Consider the following 21,769-nt stretch of genomic DNA (forward strand, 5'->3'; position numbering starts at 1 on the left):
GATATGATGTAACGTGTGTTTTTTTTTTCCTTTAATTGAAATTACAACTGTGTTATTAGTTTGTATGTTTTGAACATGTCAAGCTTTAAAATGACAAGATTGTCAAGTGGAAAAAGGAATTCAGTTGCAAAATGTGTTGACAGGGCCATCTAGTGGCACCGACGCAGAAGACCACTGGATGAACTCGCTCGCAATGACAAGGGGAAAAAAAAAAAAAAAAAAAGGTTTGAGTAACCTAAGCGAAGCGTATGAAGCGGTGGTTACGTTGCATAGGCTAGCAGGCACGGGTATACTTCAGGTTAGTACACAGGCATTAACATTGCAGATATTTCGCACGTAAATCATAAAAGGAAATGTATTGGCGATACAAATGTTTTGAGACAAGGTACCACTGTACATGTCACTTTTTCCGCATACATTCGCTAAAAATGTTTTAAAAAAAAAAAAATACTGTTTCAGGTTTACATGATGGTGCTGTGTGTAGAATTGTGATTACATTTTAGAATAAGTAACATAAAATGTGGAAAAAGCACTGTAAATACTTTACGGATGCACTGAAGTATTTACAGCGCTTCACTTTCACAGAATTTTGTAATTGCAATGAACCACTTAATAGCATATCGATTAATATATGGACACACAGTGTTAGACATTCTTCCGCATGGTGATTTCATTCAATGTGAAATTTCCAGGCACGCACTTCTTCGATTTGGTAATGTTAAAATGTATAATCTAGGCTATTTGGCAAGCAATGGCTACAACAAAGACGCAAAAATAATGACAATGCGTCTAAATAAGAGACGACGTGGATATGGACCAACTTGCTGCAAGGTCGTATCGAGTGCCAATTGTGTCCCGTCCTCGTGATACGACGTCCGTTTTAGTCGTTACCGCCGCAAAGCTTCAACAACAGCTTCTTGTAGTCGCCGGAGGTGTCGCCCTGACAACGAACAAACACACGCACACACGTGCAGGTTAACGCACATTAAAAAAAGACAGATTTTTTTTTTTTTTTTTTTACCCCCCAAACAATCTCCGAGGTCGTGTGTGACGGGCTTCCATCAAAATACATTCATGGGTTAGGAATGATTCTCTTATTTGTATTTAAAATTAATATTAATTTTTTTTAAATGTATTTCTTTATTTCTTTTTATGCATTATTATTTTGTAAACCTGAAGTTTCCCTGTAGGTTTCAATAAAAGATATTATTATTTAAGTGGATTATAGTATTTAAGTCATCTTATTATATTTTTATATTTTAGTCTAATGATATTTAGTGACATTTATTTTAATATTTTGTCACACTTAAATTTCTCTGTTGCGAACTAATAGATGTTATTGAGCAGAAATGAGCCTGTTTTGAGGGGGTGGTCCTGTCTCATGCAAATGAGCCACCGCTCACCCTGCAAGAGGACGGCTTTCGTTGCTATGGCGACGAGGTGGGCAGCATCCGCAGGGAGAGTGTAAAGCGCGGATTGTGCAACACTTCGTCGTCAAGGTGGCAAATTATACATTTCTTGGGACATCTTGGCATGTTGAAGTGAGGGGAGGAGCTTCATTAGCCTTTTTGCTGCCATCTTGTGGCAACTGCAAAGCGTTCTGCGTGCGCGTTAATGATTGGCGCCATTTAAGTCGAGGTGAAACCGGGAGGCAACTGGCGAGTGTGACGACGGCACTTACGGAGATGTGGGTGTACAGCGACTTCCCGTAGGTCCTCACGTACGCCTGCCTGATGTCCAGCAGGTCGATCTCGGAGCGGGACACCATGATCCGGACCAGGGTCCTGTCCTTGGTCCCGGCACCCTGAGAAGCGCAAAGTTTAAATGGAGTCAACTGGACTCTTCTAGTTTGTTTAATTTGTTGTGTTTTTGTTTTCTGGAAAAAAAGTGAGGCAATGACGTCATGAGGCAAATGAAAAGAGGGCTGCACCTGCATGGCCTTGTGCAGTCGCTCGGCAAAGTAGGCGGGGGTATTCTTGATGCATTTCACTAGGGAAGGAACACACACACATTCCTCATGTTTACCTTACTTACGACGAATTTCTGAGGCCGAGGCTTTTTCCATTCGTTCATTCATCTTCCGTTCCGCTTCACATCACGCGGGTCGCGGGCGTGCAGGAGCCTATCCCGGCTATTTTCGGGCGAGAGGCGGGGTACACCCTGAACTGGTCGCCGGCCAATCGCAGAGGCTTTTTTCCAATTAAGGCAGAATAAAATTCCCATAACCCATTAATCGGCCGATTAGTTTAATAAATATACATCATGAATCAAATTACTTATTTTTAGTCCCTTAACGCTAAGGGACAATACATAAAGATGAGAATTAAAGGTGGAACATAACAATTTTACAATCCTTTGTCCTTAACTATTTGTTTAACTTTACAACAGGCAGAAAAATCTGCTGATTTTTTGCCCTTTTTTTGTTTGTCTGAATGTTATCTTTGTCTGATTTTGTAATGTGTTAACGTTAACCAAAAAAAAACAAAAAATGACTTGCAAAAATGTACCCTATTTTGCCGATTTGAAAAGTGGTAAAATCGGCAATTAATTGGTCAGGCCCGACTTATTATGCCTATGTTAATATTATGTGTGATAATGTTCAACTTTACACTTAATTACTGGCAATGACAAAAACAAAACAAAAAAAGCAAGGGCACTCAAGAGTTAACCTAATTGGTAACAGCGAAGCAATTTTTTTTTTGTTTACTGTCTGTTAAAGGGTGAGTAGTTTTGACTGTAGTTTAGTTGCATTTCTAGCGCGGTTAAGCTCACGGTGCACTTACCCACCGCCACCATGCCAGACTCCACGTTGCCCGACATTTCTCTGCAGATGCTCTTCTCGACGTCTCGACCGCACATCTGCTGGTACTCCTGGAAGACTACAAGAATAATCAGATGTTGGCGGTCTATTTCGAAATGGAAAATGTGGACCGTGTCAAATGATTTGCTTCAGGCCGAGAACAGACTTTTGAGGGGCAAAATGAAAGTCGGACAACACATAGTGGTACCCACCAGCCTGCAGGTGACGCTTGCTGCGGGCGCACAGGATGGCGTTGAACTGGGATTCGTCTGTGCCCACTTTATTCTCGCCCGCGGCGTACAGTTTCTGTCGTGGGGGATGCGCACAAATGTTCAAACAGAAAGTGGCGGGAAGACGTTGACTCTTGAAGCTGGCAAAACGAGCCGATTGCGGGGTGCTACCTGAGCGTCCTGTTTGGCAAGCGATATGTCGACGTTGTCTCTTTCGTCACGGTTGCCCTGAAGCAATCAAACAGTTCACTTCTCTTTGATTCTTTTCATGTCCAGTTATAATGGATGTACAGTCTATACCTTTTTTACATACATGTTTAAATACACTATGCATTAGTATTTCTATATTTCAGTCAGAGTGCTGAGTTAACACGACCCACGTTGCTGTGTGTAAATTAAGTTTGTTCCTTTAAATATTTTCCTGGTTTTGCGCGCGAGTTTTACAGCTTGAAGCAAGCATGTTTTACCTCGTATTTGAGGAATTGTTCGCCATCTGTCAAACTGCGCACAACCACTCTTAAAAATACGGCTACTAAAAAAAAGTGGTATCGTAGCATTTGGACAGCCAAATATCGTAGTACGTTTTAGTAACGGTACACTGCGAAACCCTACAGTATATATGAATTTAACTTCATACTCTGTTGTTGTTCTTTTGACTTGTACACGGTGTAGAGACTATGATTATGATTAGTGAAGAAACATGTTATCGCTGCAATATAACTGATGTTGTGATTGCGCAAGATTGTAAGACTTGATTTCTGACTTGCCCGGACTTTGTTGAAATTTGGTGGGGGCTTGACTTGCCGCAGTCACTTGGCACTCGCTTGGCACTCGAAGGTTAAGACCTAAAACTTGACTGACTTGCATAGATGTGATTTTGTCACTCTGTGTTTCGGACGGTGCTGCTGTTTTGGTTAGCAATGCGTTGAAATTCAAAGTCCGTGCGTGAACAATAGCTAAGGATAATTACACTAAAGGCAAGTATCTTTGTTTTTTTTCCCCCTGATGGGAAAAGGAATGCATTAATTTGTCTTTAGTTAGACTAGGCACCCGGAGACATTTTTTTTTGGGGGGGGCACATCGTCTAACAGAGGGGAGGCCACTATTTGAGGAAATACGGTGCATGCAGAGCGGTTATCTACCTGGCAGAGAGAAACCAGGAGTCTTCGGAAGTGACCGGAGGTGTCACTGTTGATGGCGTCCTCCAGACTTTTCCCGTACTCTGGAAACAAAGTGTGGCATTTTAGGGAATTGGAGTCTATGAATGTTCAAGCGCAAATGGACAGATAACGTGCTGTAAAGTCACGCAGCCAGAGTGACACTCCCCAAAATATTCAAAGTACAGCAGTACCTTGACATATGAGGTCGATTTGTTCCGTCACCACGCGGTACCAATACGAAATACAACCTGAGGGCCTTATGGAAAATTCAATGCCAAGTACGCGATCGGGTTGGGTTCAAATTTTATTTGCTTTCTGGACGACCCCTGTTGTCCAACGGAAGCCCAAGTCCTTAAGATGGACTCAAGTAATTTTGGAGCATATTTTAATGATGCCATTCAGACACTTCTTGTCTTTCACAGAAAGACAACCAAACCAGCATACAGAATAAATATCTGCACAAAAATGGAAACTGCGAGCGCAAAACACAATTGTATCTGTGCTTTCACTGCGAAATAATCATGTGAACTGATGGTGGCTGGCTGTTGTGAGGATGGCTACCGCCACCTAGTGGTGGAGTGTCTGAAGCAACCTCGTAACACAACAAAACAAAGCAGAAAAAAAAAAAATAAAGAGCAAAAGAACAACCTCAACAACAACAAAATGGCGACGGCTGGTAGTTTGGAAAACTAAGTCGAGTACCGCTATATTCAGGTTGTTTCAATATTATTTCCTGTAGAAAAAAAAAAAAAGTTGATCACTAACCTGCTTTGTAAACCCCCACTATTTCCCGAATCTCAGAGTTGGAGCGAGACGAGAGGATCTCGATCAGACAAGCCTCATCTGTCCCGGCGCCCTGAAAGGCAAAGGCAAGATTATCAGTGGAATGTTCAGAATGGTTACTGTGCTGCCTTGAGATACGACTTTCATTTTTATCATCTTATTTCCAAATTAGCCTCTTAACTGCTTAAATTAACTTAGAATACCCTGATTAAAATTATTAGCTTTGACCTGGAACCACAAAGAAAAAACTCATTTCACTCAATTCCCCCAAAATTTGAGCGCTCCCTCTGCTGGCCGAAAATGGCTACAAACAAGCTGGACAGAATAGTAAAAATCCAACAAGGCCTTGGGGTCAATAAAAAGAAGACTATTTGGCAACCTGCCGACCTTTATTGCCTCTCTGAGTTCGGACGCGTCGAAATATGCCGGTCTCTTCATCATGGAAACAACAAGATGCTCAAAGTTTCCAGTCAGCTCAGACTTGAGATCGTGGAACAAATCCTGAGGGAGGGAAACGCGGAAAATAAAACCAGAGAGCGATGTCACAACAAGCAAGATTCTCAGATCAGATCATAAACAAGAGTCAGCAAACAAACCACCTTTCCATAAGTTGTTTTGTAGGCTGCCACCATGGGAACTCTCTGCTTGTTGGTTCGGCTTCCCAGAAGTTCAATGATTGCGTTTTCGTCCGTGCCTGTGTAAAACATTCCATCGTCAAGGTGTGTGTGTGTGTGTATATATAAAATGAGAGCGCCAACTTCCAAATAAAAGCTTAATATATCAATTCAATTTTAGAATTTGATTTTGAAGTTGGCACCTGAGCGCATTGCCGGAGCCGAAGGAAGCCTATATGAAAGACGCAGACAAGTGCGACAGTAACAGTTTATATAGTCTGAATTATTCTACGATATAAATGGCATTATTATCGTTCATATCGCTAGCCACAACGTCCGTGAGCCAGAGACCGGGCTTTGTTTCCGGTGATGACGAGTACCGAGAGTGCGAGGCGGTGACACGTGCTGTCTCTTAATATGTTCCGTGTGGAAGCCAAAGGAAGTGACTCACCGAAACCCTTCATGGCCTTGCGAAGAACTTCCACATCCCTCAGTGGATCGGCTCCAGGGAAGTCCTTAATAGAGCCCCTGTAGCCCGTCTATTTATTCAAAGAGACCAAAAGCTACAACTTTAAGTGCATTTTGCCTTGTGGGGAAAAAAACGAGTGCATCAGTCACGTTACCGGTATGGCGGGTGCCTGAGGATTGGCTGGAGCGCCGCTTCCATATCCGCCTCCGCTGGGGTTGCTGGGCATGGGTTGCTGGCCCGGTGCTGCCCCCCCAGGGTATCCCTGTGGAGCCCCCCCGGGCTGAAAGCAGATGACAGTTGTAAATGTTGAATGCAATATTATGGATGATGTTATACACGAGTGAACTCCTGCTACATTGCGAATTTTGAAGCTGTCGTTTTGGGGGATTTTCACAGCGTACAAGCAAGTCTGAATTTAGAGTTGTGCGGCTTAAGCGTAGTACCGCGTTGTCCCAAAACATGCCGGGCAGTAATGACGTGTACTGGAAGAGATGCAGCGGAATTGAGAGCAAGAAGAAGAGGAAAAGAAGGTCCGCAACTAGTCTCCAGAAATAGTTGTGGAGACAAGCTAGCGAGCGCAACAATGATGTAATGATTCACGCCCAAATATTTTGAGTAAATGTGTTATTTCTGTGCATCAAACTTGTACAGATCAGTAATCAAGAAGTAGCTCTCAGTTTTAAAAAGGTTGCTGACTCCTGTTTTTAGAGCTATAATATCTGAGCTCATTTCCGTTATGGCATTTTGTATAATACGTTAGCATTACGCTAGCTGACTTCTGTTAAATGAACATTTTGGTGTTTAAAAAGGTTTGATTTTGTTGTTGTTGAGTCAGTCTGTCAGTTGTACAGTAAAATTCAACCGAGAGTGTCATAGAAACCGCTTAAAGCAAGCACAATTTGCCTCTTATTTGGGAAACTGTGCTCGCGAAAGGGCCAGACACACACACACACACACACACACATTTTATGCCAACACGGGAGTTTTTTGTCTTCAAACACATTTCCAATGTTTTAAAGGTGTGTTTTAATACATGTATCTGTTAAAATGAGTGTAGGAGTTGTAAAACTGCATAAAATAAAACTTTGTATAAAGTTTCTGTATAATTCAGAAAAGATTGCACATACCACGCCGTAGCCTCCTGGTGCCGCTCCCCAGCCGCCACCTGTGAAAAACGCTTACGTTTCATCCATTTTTCTTGACGACGCCGTCCAAATGAACGACTTCAGATCTTACCTCCTGGAGGCATGGACGGAAAGCCTCCTGCCTGAGGCTGTTGGTATCCGCCGGCCTGAGGCTGTTGGTATCCTCCGGCCTGAGGCTGTTGGTATCCTCCGGCCTGAGGCTGTTGGTATCCTCCGGCCTGAGGTGGGAAACCTCCAGCTGGGGCAGGGTAGCCGCCACCCTGCGGCGGGTAACCCCCCGCTGACGGTGGGTAGCCACCACCCGCAGGAGGGTAACCGCCGGCCTGGGGCGGGTAGCCGCCTCCGGGCTGTGTCGGGTAGCCGCCGGCCTGGGGCGGATAACCCCCTCCCGCCTGTGGTGGGTAGCCGCCGGCCTGGGGGTAGCCTCCCCCTTGGGGTGGGTATCCGCCCGCTTGCTGTGGGTAGCCACCCGACTGAGGAGGATAACCTGGGTAGCTCATCTCCACAAGCTGAGGGTGACAGGAAGTTCGGTCATAGCTACTTCTTCAAATCTCATCCAAACAGGTACTTGCTCAGTGGGACATTTTGGTTCCCCATCTTGTGATTGGTTCCCGAAAACCTTGCATGTTCATTTGTTTTAACACGGCAGCCATAAATAAATGTGGTCGGCTACAGAATTGACCGTTGTTAGTTACGGTTAGGCTAACAAAAGACTGAATATTTACAGAGCAGCCTAAATTTCTGTTTCACAAGAGCTTGCTGTTGACCTACCACAACTGTTGCTACTGACCGACTAATACTCGAGCCAGGACGACATCTTGTATTTTCACGTACAATTACGCCTAGTCTCTTATTGTGTTGATTTGTTTTTACCCAACTGTTTGATTGTACAGTGTCCTTACGTGCTTTGAAAAGGTGCCGTTAAATAAATGACATTTTTTTATTGTAACCTAAGCGATGTTTTCATTCATTACACATTTGAACTATCGAATTATGTTCCTTGATAGTGAAAGCGTACGTTGAGAAAAAACAACAAAAACACTTCATGAGACGGTTGATGGTCACCCGTTTCCGTTTCCGGTTTCCTTCAACGCACCGAATGTTCACAAACACGACACTAAAGGGAAGCACAAACTATTTGTTTAGAAATTAAAACCAAGTAATAGTGAACACGCCCCAAAATACATGTATAATATTAAGTTAAAGAAGATGATGGTGAACGTGTTTTTACCTCCCGATTTTCGAAAGGTCACGGGAAGGTTAGCATCACAACACAACACGGCCTGAGATTGGGGAACTGGGCAGCAGCTCGGCTTAGCGACGACGGTCCAATGACGGAAAGTTCATTTTCAAATATTTGATGGGACCACGTATTCGCCTGATGTCATTTCACGTTATATAATTTCCCCCCACCCAGCCCTCGAGGGAGTTAGCTGCCTTTTAGCACCCGCTATTATTAGCTCGTTGATTAGTTCAACGCAAAATAGCGCAAAAGGAAATTGCACTAAAACGACTCAAAAGTGAGATCCGCTCGTTTGGTCGCGATGCTATTATGCTAAGATTCCAGTTGCTCTTGTTGTCCGGGCGGAAATGAACCGATGTTCATGTTACACTCTATGGGCAAGTCAGCGGGGGGATTCAACAACAGCACTAACACTCAGTAATGAACGTCTTTGTCGTTGCAAAACAACAGCACCATTAATGTGCTTCAAATGAGAGGTAGAGGAACTTGACTTACGTGCGGCTGCTGTGCGCTCCGGGAAGAAGAAGAGGGTTGACAAGGGTGTGTCCTTGGAGCGCAACGCGAGCTTCTCGGCTTTCACTCGTTGTTGTTGTTGTGTTGCCAAGCACACTCAAAATGCGGACAATGCAACAGCTGTGCCAACAATTATGGGCTGGACAATATGCTCGTTTGTGACCAAGAAGCAGAAGTGGCAAAAAGTAAGAAGTAGTAGAGATTCTTGTGTTTATAAAAAAAAAAAAAAAGAAGAGAACTCCTAAAGTACTGCATCAGCCATCCCTGGTGACAGCGCCCACCCCTCACTTCTCCCTCTTTAGGGATGAGGTACCAGAGTTTCATCCATCAGGCTGTCAAGATTAGGGACAAAACGATTATCGGCACCGATTATTTGGCTTTCTGACACACATCGGCATCGGCCTTTTTAAAAAAAAGATCATGTTGCCGCATTCGTTCAAAATAAAAAAAATAAAAATCATCAAATGTCAATAATTATATTACTTTGAGAAAGTAATTGAAATGGTTACATTTTGAACCAGGTAACCTGTAATTGTAACCAACTGCATTTGCAAAGTCACCTTTCCAACACTGATTGAGGATCGATGTAAAGGAAAGGGGGGCTTTTGCTTCATGAGATTCATAACGACGCCCCTGGCCACACTGAAGTCAGGTCAGAGGATGCAGGAGGGCGTGTCTTACCTGGATGCTGCAGCCAATCATATTGCAGCGGCATTAAAGCCTACCTGTTCAGTTTTCTTACACACACAAACACACAACTAAATGTTTAGGCTAAATGACAACCAGTTTGTTCTTAAAAAAAAAAAAAAATAGACTTTATTGTTGGAAAATAAAGTTAAATGACATAATGGCTCAAGTTCACATTTCATGGTGAGACATTCAAGTGCATCAAGCGGTTGCCTGACCTAAAACAGTGTGACAAGAGACGCCCGCCCTCGGGACGACAAAAGAGCTTCCCGTTGGGAATTTTAAGAGCAGGAGACTAGTTGAGCTCGCCGCAGTCCGCGATGGTGATCTTCTTGGAGGTGCGTCCCGACCGCGAGCCGAAAGATTCCACTTTCTTCACCACGTCCAGTCCCTCCTTCACGCTGCCGAACACCACGTGTCTGCCGTCCAGCCTGCGTGAGGGCGCCGGGCCGTTAGAGCGGAACATTTACCACCGATGGAGCTAGTGGCGGCCCCCTTGGAAAAGCTGCCTAATGCAACCTCCCAAAACTATTTCAGAAAAAAAGTCAGTGGATTGGCGTGGTTAAGGACTCCCGGATGACCCCGACGCGGACAGCATTTGCTACAAATGTAACTAACGGCAGCCCTTTGGAAAAAGACGCAGAAAGTCACATTTCCTAGCCTTTGCTGAATCACCCCATCAAGTCCAGGAGAGATGAAAAGTGGTTTCTTTTTTCCTTTTTCATCTCTCGCTCAAAGTTTTAATCCCTCACAGGTTTCTGTATTTTAGTGTATTTAACATTTTTATTTTGCGAAGAAACGCGAGTTTTGAGTGGCCAGCGACTCCGAGATGACCACATAACGGCAGAACTTTAAAGAACACAATAAAGTTTTTGCAAAAGAGAAATATGATAAAGTATGCAGTCATACCATTCGGTCTTACTGGTGCAGATGAAAAACTGGGATCCGTTGGTGTTGGGTCCCGCGTTGGCCATTGACAAGATGCCTCGAGGAAATAAACATTTCATCATCAAAATTCTGAAAAGCTATTTATTTTTTGTCTGGAAAAGTGAAGCCCTGTGAACCCGTCCCAGATTTTGTATGCATGCATAAATTACTCTGTCCAATTGGACAGAGTAATTTAAGACATTCAAATAATGAAATGTATATATGCTAATATTGTTCCTAATAATACAGTGAACCCAGACTATAATAGCTGAACTTTATATCGGGTCAAGCGGAGGCCCTTTAAACGGTGGCAGGTGTGCGATGATGCCGTTTAAAACATAAGGTCTGAATCTGATTGGTTCATTGTGAACACAGCCTCATCAACGTTATAAGAGGGTGTGCACACTTATGGAGCCATATTTCTTCAGCTGTTTTGAAATGATTTATCTCGGTCCCACTTGTTTTCGATGACAAAATCTGCCATTTGAACAGGGTTGTACAGACTTTTATATCCAGTGTATTCCTCATTTATTATTTTTTTTTTTTTTTAAATGAAAAGTGTCTTCGACATGCGTTTTAGGGTTTATCAGCCACCTTAATGGTGGAAAAAGTTTTGATATGATTTCTCTTCAAGTTGGCAACATTGAGCGTGTCCAGTTGGTCCCTACCAGGTCCGGTGTGCTTCAGCTTGAAGTTTTCATCTGGAAACTTCCATCCGTAAATGGACTTCCCACCGGTTCCGTTGTGGTTTGTGAAATCGCCACCCTAAAAAACATTTTAAAACAAAGCGTGACAAACAAAAAGCTGCTCCAGCAGATGTGTGTGCACGCACGCACGTACCTGGCACATGAATTGAGGGATGACCCGGTGGAACGTGGAGCCCTTGTAGCCGAACCCATGCTCCCCCGTGCACAGGGCCCGGAAGTTTTCTGTCAGAAGGAAATTATTTCCTTTAAATACATGATGCAAGAAGGTTGCGCAATATACTCCCATCTGAAGAATGAACTGACTGGAAAGTTGTCATTAGCAATGAAGCATTTTAATTTTAGACACGCGGCTTAGCGGATCGGTGCTCGACGGGTGAGCACATCTGCCTCACAGTTCAGAGGTTGCGGGTTCAAGTCCGGCCTCGTTGTGTGGAGTTTGCATGTTCCCCCCGTGCCTGTGTGGCTTTTCTCCAGTTACTCTGGTTTCGTCCCACATTGCAAAAACATGCACGGGAGGCTAATTCAAAACTGTAAATCACAGGTCCCAAACTCAAGGCCCGGGGGCTAAATCCGGCCCGCGGAAGCAAATCAAGTCTATCAACTTCTGTGATTCTTGTTCAAATCTGTACCAACATTTTAAATTGTCATATGTAATAAATAACATTAAAATATTACAAGCATTTTTTGTTACCAACACCCCCCTTTTTTACAGTAAGTGATCATCCTATTATCCTTGAATTCTGATTTCAAAATTGGTTACCCATCAATTTGTTGTGTATATGCAATAATATGGGGCAATCAACCATGAAGGTTTCACAGTCATAACAGCCCTCTGAGAGAAATCAGAATGAAAACACCTCTGCCTTAAATTGCTCGTAGGTGTGAACGGTTGTTTGTTTATGTGGCCTGCGATTGGCTGGCAACCACTTGAGGGTGTACACGGGGTACCCTCTTGCCCGAAGTCTAACAACGAGTTAGGCGGGCTTGGGGCTGGCAAAGTGACCCAAACGAGATATGTTGCAGGGGTTGGGGGTAAGTTAGCGAGTCAAATACAGCCATTTATTTTTGCGTCTCGCTCTGGAAAACAAGGCGGAAAGCGAGGCAGCTTTGCACACGTGCATTTCATTTGCCGTCTGGACGCGGACGGGCGTGCGCGCGTCTCCTCTGTGCTATGACTGCCGCGCGAGGCTACCGTGAACCCGACCGCCTGTGCGTGCCTTGCGATGGCGGAGGGCTCACGGCAGCATTGAGGAGATTAACCGCAGAGTCATTCGTGCGTTTATGTCTCCACAACGTCTGAACAAGATCTCGTGAGAAAGTCGCCAAGTTGGCAACACCGCGTGAGTCCCTGATGTGCCAAACCGCCGCAGCGTAGCGCCAACTACTGGCAAGGAGGACTCCGTCGATGTCCGATTTGTTTTACTGTTGAGTATCAATGGCTGATATCAGCGGCCTTAACAAGTACCCGAAAGCTTGAAATCAGGTCGCTTTTGGCCCGATACCGCTACTCGCCCTTCTCTACTTTACGTAAGGTAAACTTGACATTACATTGTGAAGTGTAACATTACAGCTTTATTCTCGTAAAATGAAAAGACCATTGCATTTAAACGACGGTCTTTTAATTTATTGATCTAGTAGTCCGTAACCTGTAGCCTTTAGCGACCGCCAAACATGAGTAAACATAGTTATCCGCTTACCTGCAGTTTTTGGCACAACTTCAGCGTTGAGCTTGCCAAAAAAAGAGAGACAAAACGCAAGAGGAATGAAAACTGCACTCGTTAGTTGGTGTGTGACAAAACTATAAACACGTCTTGAAAGTCAAATAAAGGTCAGGTTTTGTTCTCGTGTCAATGAGTCCTCACCTCGAAGGTTACCCTGCCAAGAGGCTCGTTATCGGCCGAAATGTCGAAGTAGACGGACGGGTTGCTGTTGCCAGCCGCCGGGCCGCTGCTGCACAGCCTCGCGGCAGTGGACGCCAGCGAACACAGTTTCACGCGGTTCGATACGAACATCATTTTGTCTTGGAAATGACGAAATGTTTCAATTTGCCTCACGGTGTCACGAACCGCTTGACGTCACTCACTGGCGTGCCAAAGTCACGCCGCCCGCCTTACGCAGACGCAACTCGGAAGTACATGTCGGTAAAAACGGAAGTAAACACTATGGCGAGATCGCGTTCCAAACATCGCGAGATGACTACGGTCGAAACAATATGGCGTATGGTCACGCACTAACTTGTTTGCTAAATACTCCTTTTATTTGTCGATTTGGATTCTTTTATCATGTATTTTTGTGTGTGCTTGTTTATCATATGGCGGAAGTTATGTTAACATTCCATAAAAAGTGATTTTTTTTGCCAGGTTTGTATTGTTAAAACTATGTAACGACTGTATTAGTTAATTTTTCTTTTCGTTTTTTTGCATTTAAGGATTTCTTATTGTTTTTTTTTTTTATTCTTGTTTTTCACTCTTGCAAACACTTAAAAATTTATAGTTCTTTTCATACATCAATTTTTTTTTCTTGAATCGCTTCATCAACTTCAGTCCTGATTGAAATCATCAAATATTTGTTCAATTTTCAGTCCTTTAAATATCTGGTAATTTTTCATTTCCTTTATCACAAAACACACACAATCAATCAATTATTGTTTTATATAATAAATAATAAGGTGGATTGGAGTCTTGAATAAGTAAATGATTAGCAACAACATTGATTTGATTGCGTTATGGCCATAACTGGCAAAAACATTTAAATGAACAGAAACACGTCACAATTCAGACAACACAGATGAACAAAACGTTGTCATTAACTTTATATTTATCATGTTCATCTAAAAATAGATACACATATTTATTAATTGTTTTATTCAAGGTAACGTGGTGGGCTAGCGCCCTATAGCACTCCATTGACAGCAGCCAGTGGAGTAGCGTAGTAAAAGACTTAAGATTAAAACAAAACATTTTGGATTCAAATAATACAAATCAGCCCAAAATGATCGCTGAATCAAAACCAGAAAAGAAAAATGTTGAAAAAAAGTCCTTCATATGTATAGACTATCTCCTGCCTCATTTCATAGTAGATTTAGTTTTTAATGGTTAGCTTGTAAACTGTGATACCCATTGTTAATAGTTTTCCTTTTAAAATAAAAACAAATTAAAAGACACTAAGTGAAAAATAAAGACCAGGTATTATCTGAATACATATTTATTAGATAAATATGAGGGTGTCACATGGTCTAAGTACATACAGCTCTGCAAAACTACAAAAAAAAAAAAAAAAAAATTCCGAGCAGTATGAAATGATTGTACATACTACAATGTACAAACACAGACAGTGGCTTTTCGATGATATTTAAAAAATGTTACTTACAATCTTTTGGACTTTTTGTTTTTTTTAAGTATACAAGCGACAGACGAGAACGTACAACAACACGGACAGTCCCAAAAAGGGAGGAGGGGGGCATAAAACTACCAATCTTCCACTTCCAATAGAGGGGTTGCAAGCTTTTTTTATTATTCGGAGGAAACAATGCACATTCCCAGGGAACAGGAATACATTTCTGTTCACGTCTCTATATTCATTTACATATTTACAGACATCTTTAGCACACATGACCTCGCTTTGCCCTCCGCGCTTCATTTTAAAAAAAATTCTTTCAAGCAAGATCCTTTAATGTGATTGTGCAACTACAGATTGAGGGTACACAAAAGTGGCTCACCTGTATGCAAGAAATAAACATGAATTCATCCAACCTCTCCTTTCAGATAGTATAAAAAAATAAATAAAATTATGTGGCAGTGTATAGTCAAAGATTTTTTTTTTGTCAGTGTTCTGAACTGGAAGAAGTGAATTCAATGACATAAAATGCTGAGGGAGGCTACAGTGAGAGACAATTGAGTTCTAGCCTTAGATATGAATAAAAAGAAAGACAAATTAACAAAACAAAAAAAACAAGAAGGGGTTGAAACGTATACAATATAGTAAAAAAGCCAGATTCATTTAACAACAAACAATATGAACAATACTGTGACAGTCTTTAAAATATGCTCATTAAAATTCCACCGTATTGACAACAATGATGTTCACATTACATGAAAGCCAGTAAGGAATTTTTTTTTTTTTAAACAACACCCAGAAAAGTAGTACAAAATAAATTACAAAAAAGGTGGAATGTATAGAGCAACAAAAAAAATGCAGTAATAATAATAATAAAAATAAAAAAAACAGGCTACAGCGAGATATTGAAATTTTAGCCTTACTGATTAATAGTCAAAAAAATAAATTTCAAGAAGGGAGATGTTGGGGGATAGCATGTATATGGCAACCAATAAGGCAGAAATTTTATGAAAACAATAATTTAAAAAGTCAACAGTGAGAGACATTTTGATTTCTAGCCTTAGATAATAATAATAATCAAAAAGTACAAAACAACTTACCACAAGAAAAGGTTGGGGCAAGGAGATGACATATAGTATATATTACAACAACCAAAACAACTTTAAAAAATAATCTTTTAAAATGTTTTTTTTTTCCTTCAAATATACGCCTGATATAACTTAATATACCAACGTGTTGACAACAATGATTCATACAGTAAATACCAGCAAATATAAAAAAAAATAAAATAAAAATAAATGGATGGATGGATGGACAGACAGTTCCGTATCTCTGGCTGGCTTATGTGTTTACTTTAAAAAAAAATGTTTTTTTTAAATGACAGACAGGAAATAACTTAGGAGACATTTTGGGCTGCCAAGTGTGGGTGGTTAATGTGAGGAGGAAGAGGATGAAAGAAAGTTTTTTTTGTTTTGTTTCTTCATCGAGATGATAGAAAAATATTCACAATGATATTTTACAATCACAATAGCATTTCTTAGAAAATAATAATACATTTGCATACTTGAACAGCACTCTTTGCATCAAACACACAGTCAAGGAAATGTAGCACAAATACTGCGTTTACGATCCATGTTGCGATGGATCAACTATAACTTTCAACACGCACACACACACACACACACAAACGTCATTCTCACCCTTCCAACTTTGGTGAGCAGTTTCCCAAATCATGTTTGCTTCAATGAGACAACAAACAAAGAAACAAAAACAAAAGAAAAATCCAGTAAATCGGTGCATTAACAATTTGCCTTCTATGTTAGCGTTTCTATAAAATAAAAAAAAATACAAAACACATTAGCTTAGCACACTGAGCCTCATTTAACAGACTGAGCGATACCGTTGTTGTGTAGCAGAAAATAGAGAACGAAGGAATGGGCATTTAATCAATGATTGGGACTCATTACAAATGAAGCATTGAAATTCTTTTCATACTCATTTTATATAAATAAAGAGATTTCCAAGCCTAAATTGATTTAGAACTTTTGACAAATTTTAAAATATATAGGTCTGAAAAAAAGCAAATACTCCACAGTAAGAAAATGCACGACTAAGGGTCACTGCAGCAACATGGAGACTATAAACACGAAAAAAAATACGTGTTTGCTGAAGTTATCCATGGTGAGAAGATATGTTTTCTCCAAGAGGGGACGAATGGCAGAGCAGGAAAGCTGTGAAAACTGTCCTCCATTAAACGCATCAGCCTAAAAGAGACACTGGCAGAACTAGCGTCTCCTGTACTTCTCCAGAGAAAATTGTATCAAGAGGAAACTAAGGGCCGCTGCAGCAACTTGGAGACTGCGGAGCACAAAACTGCAGCGTCCAGTGTGAGAAACTGTGAATTTATTTACTCATGCGTGAACAATTTTGGGCTGAAGTGTATGTGGAAAAACACTTTCCTTTGTATTTACGGCCATCTGAAATGAAATGTGATTTTATTTGACAACATTTGCTTACATTCTGAAACATGGATTTAACATAGCATAATGTGGAGAAAGGGAAGCGTTGCGAATACTTTCTGAATGCACTCGGTGCATCAGGAAAGTATTCACAGCGCTTCACTTTCAGAGATTCCGAATGTTGAGGGAAGTAATGAATTATCTTGTGCTTTTGAAATGACATAGGGCGGATTGTTCGTCAAACCCGGTTCCTTCAATTATGATGATCATAAATGCTGCAAGTGGATGCACGTGGAGTCAAAACAATTGATTATAGCCGCACAATTCAAACGTTACCTCCCGACGGCTTTTTTTTTTTTTTTTTTTTTTTTTTTTTTTTTTTAAAAACGTCCTTTCTGAAGCCAAACTATACAAGAGGAAGAAGAGAAGGGGAGTGCATCTTTGTTGTGTTCGTCAAGTACTGAGTCTTTTTTTGTTTGTTTTTGTTTTCAGTCCCCGACGAGCCTCAATTGTTTTCGAAGAGCGACAAGAGGTCGTCGTTGCTGTTGCTGGGGAGGTCCGGCGGGTCCAAGTAGGACAACAGCTCGTCCGGGTTGGCCAGCTCTGGAAGAAGCTGCGAGAGGAGGAAGCAAAAGTAAAAAATAAACAACTCAGATGAGGTGGTTGCAAAAGTGTGCACACCCTCATCACTTCAAACTCCTTAAATGAGAGTCTATCAGTACCTAGCTAACCTACAGTATCTATCCCATCTGGCATCTATCAATCTACCGAGCAACCGACTTACCTGTCCATCTTTCCGTCCGTCTGGACATTCAAAAAGTGTTTAGTGTCACGGTGCAACTCACGTCTAAAGAAGGTTCGGGCATGTCCGACCCGGCCTGGCTGTCCAAACCGCTGGAGGTGTTGAATGTCAGATCGCCGTGGGGGTGGCTGTTTGGACCGGGCTGCTGCTGCTGCTGCTGCTGCTGCTGCTGAGGAGGAGGAGGAGGAGGAGGGGGCGGCGGGGGTTGCCGCGAAGGGGGCGGGGGTCCGCTGTGGTGGCGCTGCTGCTGCCCCGATTGGCCGCCCGGACGCGGCGACCCGTGCATGCTTTGCTGCAACGTGCCGTGCGACGGCTCGTTGACGGAGGAGTGAGGTATCTGCGAGGATAAAGGGAAAATGTCAATACACGTCGCGACAAGACACGCTAAGGAGAACCAGGGTCTTACTTCTCTACTCTATGGAGACACTTCATCCAAGAGGAGACTAAGGGCAAAAGCGAAATTCTGACAACCATGTGGCACTGAACTTATTGGTCGAAACAAGACACACTGACAAGAGTGAGAGTGCAGAGTGAGGGTATCCTGCATTTCCTTCTCTACTGTAAGGAGACACAGTTTATCCAAGACAAGACTAAGGGCAACTGTGAAACTCATAATCCAGAAGCATCGAAGGCAGCAATTGGAAAGAGACACGCTGACAACCGTGGTGCAGAACAAGAGTCTCCTGTATTTCCTTCTCCACGCTAAAGAGAAACATTTCTTCCAAAATGAGACTAAGGGCATCTGTGACATTCTGACAACCATGTGGCACTGAACTCTGTAATAAGAAATGTTATCCCAGAGGAGACTAAGGGCAGCAAAGTGAAGACTATGGTAATATGCAATTAAGACATGCAAACAAAAAAACAACAGTGGGTCTCCTGTACTTCTCCTCTCAAATATTATCCAAGAGGAGACTCAGGGCAAAATATCTTTTCCTCAAATTGTCAATGGGCCACCTCACCGTGTCGGGCATGCTGTGGGAAAGAGGCTTGTCCGTGCTCATCAGGCTGTTGGACATATCGGGCGGGTGCGACAGTTGGGGTCCGTGCATAAAATCGTTCATGGACGTCGCGCCCGGCGTTCCGTGCGGGAACTCAAAGTTGCCGTGGCCCTGGTAACTGTTGCCTAGGAGATGAAAACGCCACCTCAGTAACGGGCTTCAACCTACGCTCGCTTTCTTTGTCGACGCCCTACCTTGACCGCCGTATTCGCCGTTGATGCCCCCGTGCTGCGAGGGGTACGGCGAGGGTCCGGGGCCGAGCTGGGCGATCATGTCCACGACGTTGGGCATGATCATCTGGCTGGGGCTCATGGTCTTGAAGCGCTTGGCCAGAGGACCGTCCGGGTCCTCCTTGATGTGGAGTTCCGACTTGATGGCTACCGGCCGCCAGCTACACGTCGGGTCGATCGTCACTTCCTCGAACTCGGAGCTGACGACGCAAAAACACGTGTTTGGTAACTAACGAGGACGCATGGTAAATTATTGAAGAAATCAAAGTGCCACTATTCATAAATCATTTGGAAAGGAAAAAAAAAATCTAAATTCTGCCAACCATTAGTGGGGAAAAAAAAAATGATAACCACAAAAACATAAAAAAAATGGATCACGGAAGATGAAAATCATTTTTAGAATAAAAGACAATACAGCACAGGTGTCAAACTGGTAGCTCCGGGGCTGGATCCGGCCCACCACATCATTTTATGTGGCCCACGAGGGCAAATCACTTGTCTTCACTTTGAAAAATATTGCGATATTTTTAGTTACAAAATCCCCTTTTAAAACAACTTGAATAATACTGGAGTTGAAGCGTTTTTACCGGCTTACTTTTGAATGGCATTCAAGATGCCCCACATGTACTGGTCCACCTCCAACCCTTCCAACAATGCCGTTTTGCTGAGGAGAGAACCCGCAAAGGACCGCTTAGTGAAAAACTCAAATCAATCATTCCTAATCTAATCCTTTTCATTTGTTTCCCCCCCCCGTGCGTGTGTAAACGTACTTGCACACAGGACATCGCCACGTGCCCCGCTCGCAGTTCAATTGTAGATACGATTCCAAATCGAAACACTGCAAGAAATCCACACGACTCTTGTGTCATTTCTGGTCACTTCCATTATGGCGTATTCGCCGCCGGGTGTACCTGAACGTGCTTGCAGTCGTGCCCTCTGGCTGGGAGCTGTATTCGCCGGAAAGTGATGGGACATTTAAGTGAGACCTTGATGGCCGTCTGCTCCACGCCGTCCTCGCCGTTGAGGGCGGCGTTGCCCGACGACGACGCCACGCTGCTGAAGTTCCTCTTGACTTTGAGGGTCATGGGGGGAAGGAGACAGGTGAGTCGGGAAAGTGCACTGCATATCAATTATACAAATATATACATTGACATTCTTGGCAAATGTTTGCTTTTGCCGTTGGGGTTCACCGTATACCTTTGGTGATGCAGTGCTCGGCCGGTAAGAGCCTCTTCTTCAGTAAACCCTGGAGGACGGAGCGGACCGACGGCCTGTGGACCAGTTGCAGCACAAACAAGTGCGACTGCGGGAGGAAACCCGCACGTTAACGCAAAGCCCGCATTTGACACACTTTTTTTTTGGTAAGTGTTGCACTTACACAGCAGCAGGCTGTGACGGTGATCTGGATGGTGTTCCTGCCCGGTTGGCAGACGTGCTTCAGGTGCAAGGGCTTGTGGGAAGTCTTGTTATCGCCGCGCTCGATGGTGAGCGGCGTGGCGTTGACGCTGACCTGCACCGACGCCGGCCAGTTGGTGTTCATCTGCCGGTCCTCGTGGTGGTAGCACTTGAATTGCAGCTCCAGATCCGACCTGGAAAGGGGTACTTCGGATTCATTCTCAAGACCTCAGACAAGATGTGCAAGGATGGCAGTGCTTCTCTGAGGATTCAAGTATTGGGACAAAGACCAGCAAATATTTTGATGGTACAGTAGCTTTAACCCGGTCTTGGTCTTTCTCTGCCTTCAACTTAGTCTCAACTCTGTCTTTACCTTTTCCTTGCTCTGGATCTTAAATCTGCCTTGGTCTTGAGTTCAACTCCATCTAACCTTGCGTCAAGCTTTGGTTTCGACTTGGTCTTGTTCTTAATTCAGTCTCACAATCCCTTGGTCTTGATCTGTCTCGGTGTTGTTCTTGACTTGGTTTCGGTCTTGATCCGTCTTGCTCTCAACTCGGTCTCACCTTGCCTCGGTCCGGGTTTGACCTGTCTTGAGCTTGTTCTTGACTCTGTCTTATTTTGCATTGGTCTGGGTCTCAATCTGCCATGGTCTTGAGTTGAACTTTGTCTTACGTTGCCTCTGTCTTGGTCTCACCTTGGTCTTGTTCTCAACTCTGTTTCACATTGCCGCGGTCTTATTCTTGACTTGTTCTTAGTCTTGTTCTCCACTCACATGTCTCACATGGTTTTGGCCTCACATTGCCTGGGTTTTTGTCTCAACTTGGTGTGACATTGCCCCATCGTGGACTCAATCAAACTTGGTATCGACTCTGCCTTGATCTACTTCGGTCTTGGTTTCAAGCTGCCTTGGTCTTCGTTTTAACTTGGCCTCAAAGTCTTGGTCTCTAATTAACAGTAATGAAATACATGCTACTAACCCGCTTCTTCCACAAACCTTTACATGGATCGACCTTGTATCCTGACCGTTGACATTTACCAGATCACATGAAGTCTTACCTCCACATGAGTGTCTGGTGCACCGAGGGCCGTAAGTGGAAGACGTGATTGCTGACTGCCAGGTTATGCTCCAGCCTGAAAGGCTCCAGGACAACCCCGTCACGCACCGGGAAGGTGAGGCGCAGCTCCTCGTTGTGGTTGGCTATAGAAGATGACGAGCAGTCAGAGCCGTCGCAAAACATCAAGGAGCACTTCCTCTATTCGGAAATGAA

At 43.3% G+C, this 21,769-nt stretch overlaps 3 protein-coding genes across 10 annotated transcripts in view; all 3 read right to left on the reverse strand.

The window, feature by feature from the left end:
- Window positions 1-9: 9 nt before the first annotated feature.
- LOC133469722 (annexin A4-like) lies at window positions 10-9,129 on the reverse strand. The gene is made up of 15 exons (XM_061757134.1): window positions 8,940-9,129; window positions 7,293-7,710; window positions 7,184-7,221; window positions 6,211-6,336; window positions 6,039-6,126; window positions 5,573-5,667; window positions 5,361-5,474; window positions 4,956-5,046; window positions 4,173-4,252; window positions 3,202-3,258; window positions 3,013-3,106; window positions 2,784-2,879; window positions 1,931-1,989; window positions 1,682-1,804; window positions 10-940 (listed from the first exon to the last, which is right to left on the reverse strand). Exons 2-15 carry the CDS (start codon window positions 7,699-7,701, stop codon window positions 881-883), a joined length of 1,530 nt encoding a protein of 509 aa, XP_061613118.1. The 5' UTR covers window positions 7,702-7,710; window positions 8,940-9,129; the 3' UTR covers window positions 10-880.
- Window positions 9,130-9,753: 624 nt separating this feature from the next.
- On the reverse strand, window positions 9,754-13,417 carry ppifb (peptidylprolyl isomerase Fb). The gene is made up of 6 exons (XM_061757136.1): window positions 13,141-13,417; window positions 12,976-13,006; window positions 11,412-11,500; window positions 11,240-11,336; window positions 10,554-10,629; window positions 9,754-10,075 (listed from the first exon to the last, which is right to left on the reverse strand). Exons 1-6 carry the CDS (start codon window positions 13,291-13,293, stop codon window positions 9,940-9,942), a joined length of 582 nt encoding a protein of 193 aa, XP_061613120.1. The 5' UTR covers window positions 13,294-13,417; the 3' UTR covers window positions 9,754-9,939.
- A 1,349-nt stretch (window positions 13,418-14,766) lies between these two features.
- The window catches only part of LOC133469721 (zinc finger MIZ domain-containing protein 1-like), a 79,852-nt gene continuing 72,849 nt past the window's right edge, over window positions 14,767-21,769 (reverse strand). For all 8 annotated transcript variants that reach the window (XM_061757126.1, XM_061757127.1, XM_061757128.1 and 5 more), the window contains 10 exons: window positions 21,558-21,699; window positions 20,485-20,695; window positions 20,304-20,409; window positions 20,018-20,178; window positions 19,877-19,944; window positions 19,702-19,770; window positions 19,071-19,306; window positions 18,838-19,001; window positions 17,919-18,212; window positions 14,767-17,686 (listed from right to left, as the gene is read on the reverse strand). In XM_061757126.1, the coding sequence (XP_061613110.1) occupies window positions 17,579-17,686; window positions 17,919-18,212; window positions 18,838-19,001; window positions 19,071-19,306; window positions 19,702-19,770; window positions 19,877-19,944; window positions 20,018-20,178; window positions 20,304-20,409; window positions 20,485-20,695; window positions 21,558-21,699 (1,559 nt within the window). In that variant the 3' untranslated portion in view covers window positions 14,767-17,578. The remainder of the gene's footprint in view (window positions 17,687-17,918; window positions 18,213-18,837; window positions 19,002-19,070; window positions 19,307-19,701; window positions 19,771-19,876; window positions 19,945-20,017; window positions 20,179-20,303; window positions 20,410-20,484; window positions 20,696-21,557; window positions 21,700-21,769) is intronic.

Source organism: Phyllopteryx taeniolatus, chromosome 19 (genome assembly GCF_024500385.1).
Source record: "Phyllopteryx taeniolatus isolate TA_2022b chromosome 19, UOR_Ptae_1.2, whole genome shotgun sequence".
Classification (NCBI taxonomy): Eukaryota; Metazoa; Chordata; class Actinopteri; order Syngnathiformes; family Syngnathidae; genus Phyllopteryx; species Phyllopteryx taeniolatus.